General features: G+C 54.2%; 1 protein-coding gene across 1 annotated transcript in view; it reads left to right on the top strand.

Moving 5' to 3' along the window:
- LOC106900047 (transcription activator BRG1-like) overlaps window positions 1-8,908 on the top strand; it is a 69,976-nt gene that overhangs the window by 36,743 nt on the left and 24,325 nt on the right. Inside the window, 5 exon segments of the mRNA XM_014962007.1 lie at window positions 1,931-2,081; window positions 3,065-3,228; window positions 3,328-3,394; window positions 6,734-6,844; window positions 8,224-8,466. Of these exon segments, the coding sequence (XP_014817493.1) occupies window positions 1,931-2,081; window positions 3,065-3,228; window positions 3,328-3,394; window positions 6,734-6,844; window positions 8,224-8,466 (736 nt within the window).

Genomic DNA, 8,908 nt, shown 5'->3' on the forward strand with positions numbered 1-8,908 from the left:
CCCTCCCCCCCCCCCTCTCCCTCCTCTCTCCCTTTTCCCTTTTTCTTCCTCTCCCTTTTCCCTTTTCCTCCCTTCCTCTCCTTCCCTCCTCTCCCTTTTCTTCCCTCCTCTCCCTTTTCTTCTTCCTCTCCCTTTTCCCTTTTCCTCCCTTCCTCTCCTTCCCTCCTCTCCCTTTTCTTCCCTCCTCTCCCTTTTCTTCCCTCCTCTTCCCTTTCTTTTCTTCCCTCCTCTTCCCTTTCTTTTCTTCCCTCCTCTTCCCTTCCTTTCCTTCCCTTCCCTTCCCTTCCCTTCCCTTCCCTTCAGTATCTTTCAATCTTTTGTAATTTCCTTAATGGGACCTGTTAGCGAAAAATACCCTTTGACAGGATCTGGAAAAGATTCAATGAGGAATACACTTTTAGAATAATTTTCTACAAAAATTGCAAAAAGGACTGATGTGTTTTTGCAAGAATTTTGAAAAGAACTCATCAGTCCATTCTTAGCAACTCAAGGCATGCTCATGCTAGCCCTCTTAAACCCGTTTACACCACTACTCTTAAATATTGCCCAGATTTTATTTATATAGCATGGCTTTTGGTGGCCCTGCTGGAGCTTTTGGTGGCCTTTCCATGGCTTTTGGTGGTCCTGCTGGAGCTTTTGGTGGCCCTTCCATGGCTTTTGGTGGCCCTTCCATGGCTTTTGGTGGCCCTGCTGGAGCTCTTGGTGGCCCTTCCAGGGCTTTTGGTGGCCCTTCAGGGAGGGTTTGGCACATTCCAGCTCCCAACAGTGAGAAACAGGAGCTGAGGGCAGAGCCCTCCCCTCTGGTGTGAGATAAAGGCGCTTAAAAAAGCAGATTTGCCCTTAAAGAAGAAATTCAGAATGAAAAAAAATTATAAGTTTTCTAAATCAGTGGTGGAATTAGTCAAATAAAACTTGGTCTTGGCACCCAAAATGGCTCCGAGGTCAATGGAGACAATTCTGCCGTTAAATCCTAAGCCTTTCTGATGTTTCTCCAAAATCGAAGCTTTCTCCAAAACCAAATGAAAATCAGAGCTTGCTCCAAAATTGAAATTACGACGACGACAACCTGATGGGTTTTGGGCAAAACCGTTCGCGGTAAAAAGGTGTGAATTTGCTCAAAAAGCCCTTCCTTTCCCCTCCTGGAGGGGAGGGTGGGAGGGGAGGAGACCCTTTAAATAATAATAATAATAATATTTGAATTATAAATATTAATATATTAAGAATATATAAATATTATAATATTGAATAATAATTTAAATGAAGCCTTGCTTTAACGATCCCATCTTAATTATTTAATAGGGAGTAACAACAGGGCTGGGGGGACACCCAGGTCCGATCCCCGACTCCTCGGACTCTAATTTGAGGTTTTTCCATCCCTGGATCCTGATTTTTCCCCTTTTTTCCCCCCTTTTTTTCCCCCTCCCTGGCAGATCAAAGGGCTGGAGTGGCTGGTGTCCCTGTACAACAACAACCTGAACGGGATCTTGGCCGACGAGATGGGGTTGGGCAAGACCATCCAGACCATCGCGTTGATCACATACCTCATGGAGCACAAGCGCATCAACGGGCCCTTCCTCATCATCGTACCTCTCTCGTACGTGTCCTCCTCCTCCTCCTCCTCCTCCAAGCTCTCCCCTCGTTTGGTACCATCAGCCAACTTGCTGAGGATACACTCTGTCCCCTCGTCAAGGTCGTTTATGAATCTGTTGAACAAAATTGGACCAAGTGTTGACCCCTGGGGGGACACCACTGATCCCAGGCCTCCAACTTGATCCTTGTAGGTTTTGTGTCAAAGGAGAGGAATTCCAGTGGGTGGCGTTGGCTTTTGTCAAAATCAGACCCAATTTGGTGAAAATTACCCCTACCCCAGCACCGATGGGGGAGGTTTCTCCAAAGGAACATCTTTTTTATCTCCCATTTCAACCCCCAGGAACGCAAAGCAAGACGTGGACGACGAATACGGGGTGTCTCAGGCCCTGGCCCGGGGGCTCCAGTCCTACTACGCGGTGGCCCACGCCGTCACCGAGAGGGTGGACAAACAGTCCACGCTGATGGTCAACGGCGTCCTCAAGCAGTACCAGGTGAGAGGGCTGTTGGAGGCTTTTGGTGGCCCTGCTGGAGCTTTTGGTGGCCCTGCTGGAGCTTTTGGTGGCCCTGCTGGAGCTTTTGGTGGCCCTTCCAGGACTTTTGGTGGCCCTTCCAGGACTTTTGGTGGCCCTTCCACAGCTTTTGGTGGCCCTTCCACAGCTTTTGGTGGCCCTTCCACGGCTTTTGGTGGCCCTTCCATGGCTTTTGGTGGCCCTTCCATGGCTTTTGGTGGCCCTGCTGGAGCTCTTGGTGGCCCTTCCAGGGCTTTTGGTGGCCCTTCAGGGAGGGTTTGGCACATTCCAGCTCCCAACAGTGAGAAACAGGAGCTGAGGGCAGAGCCCTCCCCTCTGGTGTGAGATAAAGGCGCTTAAAAAAGCAGATTTGCCCTTAAAGAAGAAATTCAGACTGAAAAAAAATTATAAGTTTTCTAAATCAGTGGTGGAATTAGTCAAATAAAACTTGGTCTTGGCACCCAAAATGGCTCCGAGGTCAATGGAGACAATTCTGCCGTTAAATCCTAAGCCTTTCTGATGTTTCTCCAAAATCGAAGCTTTCTCCAAAACCAAATGAAAATCAGAGCTTGCTCCAAAATTGAAATTACGACGACGACAACCTGATGGGTTTTGGGCAAAACCGTTCGCGGTAAAAAGGTGTGAATTTGCTCAAAAAGCCCTTCCTTTCCCCTCCTGGAGGGGAGGGTGGGAGGGGAGGAGACCCTTTAAATAATAATAATAATAATATTTGAATTATAAATATTAATATATTAAGAATATATAAATATTATAATATTGAATAATAATTTAAATGAAGCCTTGCTTTAACGATCCCATCTTAATTATTTAATAGGGAGTAACAACAGGGCTGGGGGGACACCCAGGTCTGATCCCCGACTCCTCGGACTCTAATTTGAGGTTTTTCCATCCCTGGATCCTGATTTTTCCCCTTTTTTCCCCCTTTTTTTCCCCCTCCCTGGCAGATCAAAGGGCTGGAGTGGCTGGTGTCCTTGTACAACAACAACCTGAACGGGATCTTGGCCGACGAGATGGGGTTGGGCAAGACCATCCAGACCATCGCGTTGATCACATACCTCATGGAGCACAAGCGCATCAACGGGCCCTTCCTCATCATCGTACCTCTCTCGTACGTGTCCTCCTCCTCCTCCTCCTCCTCCAAGCTCTCCCCTCCCCCTCCTGCAAGGGGGGCACCGCTTTTACCCTTTCTCTCTGGTTTTTCCCCCAGAACTTTGTCGAATTGGGCCTATGAGTTCGACAAGTGGGCGCCTTCGGTGGTGAAGGTCTCCTACAAGGCAAGTATCGGCCTTGATGTCTCCAGGTTGGTTTCACAGAATGATGTGGGGTGGGAAGGGACCTTCTGGAGGTCGTCTCCTCCAACCTCCCCCCAGCCAGAGCAGGTCCCATCCAGGGGGGGTTGGAATATCTCCAGAGATGGAGACCCACCCCACCTCTCTGGGCAGCCTCTTCCAGGGCTCTGCCACTTTCAAAATTTCCTCCTCATGGAGATGCTCCAACCCCTCCATCATCTTTGTTGCCCTACGCTGGACTCTCTCCAGCAGTTCCCTGTCCCTCTTGAACTGGGGAGCCCAGAACTCTTCTCTTCTCCAGACTCCAAAGCCCCAAGTCCCTCAGCCTTTCTTCATCAGAGAGATGCTCCAGCCCCTCATCATCTTCATAGCCCTTTGCTGGACCCTCTCCACCAGTTCCCTCTCCTTCTGGAACTGGGGAGCCCACAACTGGTCCCAGTGCTCCAGATGGGGCAGAGCAGAGTGGGGGGGATGACCTCCCTTGAGGTTCTCCACACTCTTCCTGATGACCATTGGCCTCCTTGGCCATCAGGGCACGTTGGTGGCTCATGGTCACCCCGTTGTCCCCCAGGACCCCCAGATCCTTCTCCTCAGAGCTTCTCCCCAGCAGGTCACCCCCAACACTTGCCCTTGGTGGAACTTCATGAGGTTCCTCTGCCCAACTCTCTGTGTGTCCAGGTCTCTCTGGATGGTGGCCCAGCCTTTGATCCCTGTAGGTTTTGTGTCAAAGGAGAGAAGTTCAGTGGGTGGCGTTGGCTTTTGTCAAAATCAGACCCAATTTGGTGAAAATTACCCCTACCCCAGCACCGATGGGGGAGGTTTCTCCAAAGGAACATCTTTTTTATCTCCCATTTCAACCCCCAGGAACGCAAAGCAAGACGTGGACGACGAATACGGGGTGTCTCAGGCCCTGGCCCGGGGGCTCCAGTCCTACTACGCGGTGGCCCACGCCGTCACCGAGAGGGTGGACAAACAGTCCACGCTGATGGTCAACGGCGTCCTCAAGCAGTACCAGGTGAGAGGGCTGTTGGAGGCTTTTGGTGGCCCTTCCTCAGCTCCGGAGCGGGAAATTCAACGTCTTGCTCACCACCTACGAGTACATCATCAAAGACAAGCACATCTTGGCCAAGGTGAGTCCCTCCTCGGCGTCATTTGGGCTGCGCCGACGGCTCGTCCACCAAAAAATCGGGATTGAGATGGTCCTGGTCTGAAAAAATCCTGAGATTTTATCTCTGGAGTCTCCTCGTCGTGGCAGGAGCTGCCTCTTCCTCTCGGCGTTCCCGAGGTTTTGGCTCCTGGGATACAGCACGTCCCTCTGTGGATCCCTCCTTGGATCCCTCCCGAGGCCCAGGATCCCTCCCGAGACCTGGGATCTCTCTGTGGATCCCTCATGGAGGCCTGGATCCCTCCATGGATCCCTCCCGAGACGTAGGATCTCTCTGTGGATCCCTCACGAAGGTCTGGGATCTCTCTGTGGATCCCTCCTTGGATCCCTCCCGAAGCCCAGGATCCCTCCCGAGACGTAGGATCTCTCTGTGGATCCCTCCTTGGATCCCTCCCGAAGCCCAGGATCCCTCCCGAGACGTAGGATCTCTCTGTGGATCCCTCCTTGGATCCCTCCCGAAGCCCAGGATCCCTCCCGAGACGTAGGATCTCTCTGTGGATCCCTCCTTGGATCCCTCCCGAAGCCCAGGATCCCTCCCGAGACGTAGGATCTCTCTGTGGATCCCTCCTTGGATCCCTCCCGAGACCTGGGATCTCTATGGATCCCTCACAGAGGCCTGGATCCCTCCCAAGGCCCAGGATCTCTCCGTGGATCCCTCTGTGGATCCTCCCAGAGGCCCGGGATCCCTCCATGGATCCTTCCCAAGATGGGATCTCTGCTTGGATCCCTCCCGAAGCCCAGGATCCCTCCCAAAGACCTGGGATCTCTATGGATCCCTCCCAGAGGCCCAGGATCCCTCTGTGGATCCCTCCCGACACCTGGGATCTCTCCTTGGATCCTCCCGGAGGCCTGAGAACCCTCCATGGATCCCTCTTTGGATCCCTCCCAAAGGCCAGGATCCCTCCTGAAGCCTGAGATCCCCCAGAGGCCTTAGATCTCTATGTGGATCCCTCCTGGAGGTCCAAGTTCCATCTGGAGCCTTGAGATCTCTCCTTGGTTCCCTCCTGGAGAACTGGGATCTCTCTGTGGATCCCTCCTGGAGGTCCAAGTTCCATCTGGAGCCCTGAGATCTCTCCTTGGTTCCCTCCTGGAGGTCTGAGGTCCATCTGGAGTCTTGAGATCTCTCCTTGGTTCCCTCCTGGAGGCATGGGTTCCATCTGGAGCCTTGAGATCTCTCCTTGGTTCCTTCCTGGAGAACTGGGATCTCTGTGGATCCCTCCTGGAGAACTGGGATCTCTCCATGGACCCCCCCAAGCCCTATCTCCACCATCGGTGGGATCCTCAGGCCGTGGCCTGTTCCACCACGGCGCCAGCAGCCACCATCCCTCACCTTCTTCCTCCTCTTCCTCCCCCAGATCCGTTGGAAGTACATGATCGTGGACGAGGGCCACCGCATGAAGAACCACCACTGCAAGCTCACCCAGGTCCTCAACACCCACTACGTGGCCCCGCGGCGGCTGCTGCTGACGGGGACCCCCCTGCAGAACAAGCTGCCCGAGCTCTGGGCCCTCCTCAACTTCCTCCTCCCCACCATCTTCAAGAGCTGCAGCACCTTCGAGCAGTGGTTCAACGCCCCCTTCGCCATGACGGGCGAGAAGGTACGGCCTCCACCCCTTGGTGGCTGCCAGGGACGGGCCTCTTGGGTTCCTTTTTGGGTCCCCCTTTTGGGTCCCCTTTTTTTGGGTGTCCATTTGGGGTCCCTTTTTGGTCCCTTCTTGGGTGCCTTTTTGGGTCCCCTTTTGGGTGCCTTTCTGGGTCCCCTTTTAGGTGCCTTCTGGGTCTTTTTTTGGGTCCCCTTCTTGGTCCCTTCTTGGGTGCCTTTGGATGTCTTTTTGGGTCCCCACCCCTCCCAGCTTGGTGTCACCAGCAAGTTTGACCGGGCTCCTTCACCAGTTTCCCTTTTCCTCCTCCCTCTCCAACAATATTCCCGTTATCCCGAGGAAGCTGGGACATTTTCCTGGCCCTAAAGCCATAAAAACCTTCATTTTTCATTCCCTTGAACGGCAGCAGGAATCCAGCTCCCACCCCCCACCTTTCTGGTTCCAAAGGGACCATCCTGGCTCCCACCACCTCTTTGCTTTTATTTTTTTTTCCTTTCTCCTGGAAATCCCTCTCTGTTTTAACGTGGCTGTTTGGAATTTCTTCTCCTCCCTCCCCAGGGCTCCCCAGCAGCGAGACGGGCGTTCGTACCTCAGCTCCGGAGCGGGAAATTCAACGTCTTGCTCACCACCTACGAGTACATCATCAAAGACAAGCACATCTTGGCCAAGGTGAGTCCCTCCTCGGCGTCATTTGGGCTGCGCCGACGGCTCGTCCACCAAAAAATCGGGATTGAGATGGTCCTGGTCTGAAAAAATCCTGAGATTTTATCTCTGGAGTCTCCTCGTCGTGGCAGGAGCTGCCTCTTCCTCTCGGCGTTCCCGAGGTTTTGGCTCCTGGGATACAGCACGTCCCTCTGTGGATCCCTCCTTGGATCCCTCCCGAGGCCCAGGATCCCTCCCGAGACCTGGGATCTCTCTGTGGATCCCTCATGGAGGCCTGGATCCCTCCATGGATCCCTCCCGAGACGTAGGATCTCTCTGTGGATCCCTCACAAAGGTCTGGAATCTCTCCATGGATTTCTCTTTGGATCCCTCCTTGAGGTCTGGGATCCCTCCTTGGATCCCTCCTGAGGCCCAGGATCCCTCCCGAGACCTGGGAACTCTCTGTGGATCCCTCCTGGAGACCTGGGATCTCTGTGGATCCCTCACAGAGGCCTGGATCCCTCCCGAGATGTAGGATCTCTCTGTGGATCCCTCACGAAGGTCTGGGATCTCTCTGTGGATTTCTCTTTGGATCCCTCCTTGGATCCCTCCCGAAGCCCAGGATCCCTTCTGAGACCTGGGATCTCTATGGATCCCTCACAGAGGCCTGGATCCCTCCCAAGGCCCAGGATCTCTCCGTGGATCCCTCTGTGGATCCTCCCAGAGGCCCGGGATCCCTCCATGGATCCTTCCCAAGATGGGATCTCTGCTTGGATCCCTCCCGAAGCCCAGGATCCCTCCCAAAGACCTGGGATCTCTATGGATCCCTCCCAGAGGCCCAGGATCCCTCTGTGGATCCCTCCCGACACCTGGGATCTCTCCTTGGATCCTCCCGGAGGCCTGAGAACCCTCCATGGATCCCTCTTTGGATCCCTCCCAAAGGCCAGGATCCCTCCTGAAGCCTGAGATCCCCCAGAGGCCTTAGATCTCTATGTGGATCCCTCCTGGAGGTCCAAGTTCCATCTGGAGCCTTGAGATCTCTCCTTGGTTCCCTCCTGGAGAACTGGGATCTCTCTGTGGATCCCTCCTGGAGGTCCAAGTTCCATCTGGAGCCCTGAGATCTCTCCTTGGTTCCCTCCTGGAGGTCTGAGGTCCATCTGGAGTCTTGAGATCTCTCCTTGGTTCCCTCCTGGAGGCATGGGTTCCATCTGGAGCCTTGAGATCTCTCCTTGGTTCCTTCCTGGAGAACTGGGATCTCTGTGGATCCCTCCTGGAGAACTGGGATCTCTCCATGGACCCCCCCAAGCCCTATCTCCACCATCGGTGGGATCCTCAGGCCGTGGCCTGTTCCACCACGGCGCCAGCAGCCACCATCCCTCACCTTCTTCCTCCTCTTCCTCCCCCAGATCCGTTGGAAGTACATGATCGTGGACGAGGGCCACCGCATGAAGAACCACCACTGCAAGCTCACCCAGGTCCTCAACACCCACTACGTGGCCCCGCGGCGGCTGCTGCTGACGGGGACCCCCCTGCAGAACAAGCTGCCCGAGCTCTGGGCCCTCCTCAACTTCCTCCTCCCCACCATCTTCAAGAGCTGCAGCACCTTCGAGCAGTGGTTCAACGCCCCCTTCGCCATGACGGGCGAGAAGGTACGGCCTCCACCCCTTGGTGGCTGCCAGGGACGGGCCTCTTGGGTTCCTTTTTGGGTCCCCCTTTTGGGTCCCCTTTTTTTGGGTGTCCATTTGGGGTCCCTTTTTGGTCCCTTCTTGGGTGCCTTTTTGGGTCCCCTTTTGGGTGCCTTTCTGGGTCCCCTTTTAGGTGCCTTCTGGGTCTTTTTTTGGGTCCCCTTCTTGGTCCCTTCTTGGGTGCCTTTGGATGTCTTTTTGGGTCCCCTTTTTTTGGGTCCCTTTTGGGTGCCTTCTGGGTCTTATTTTGGGTCCCCTTTTGGGTGCCTTTCTGGGTCCCCTTTTAGGTGCCTTCTGGGTCTTTTTTTGGGTCCCCTTCTTGGTCCCTTCTTGGGTGCCTTTGGATGTCTTTTTGGGTCCCTTTTGGGTCCCCTTTTTTTGGGTCCCTTTTTGGGTCCGTTCTTGG

Source organism: Calidris pugnax, unplaced genomic scaffold (assembly GCF_001431845.1).
Source record: "Calidris pugnax isolate Ruff unplaced genomic scaffold, ASM143184v1 scaffold891, whole genome shotgun sequence".
Classification (NCBI taxonomy): Eukaryota; Metazoa; Chordata; class Aves; order Charadriiformes; family Scolopacidae; genus Calidris; species Calidris pugnax.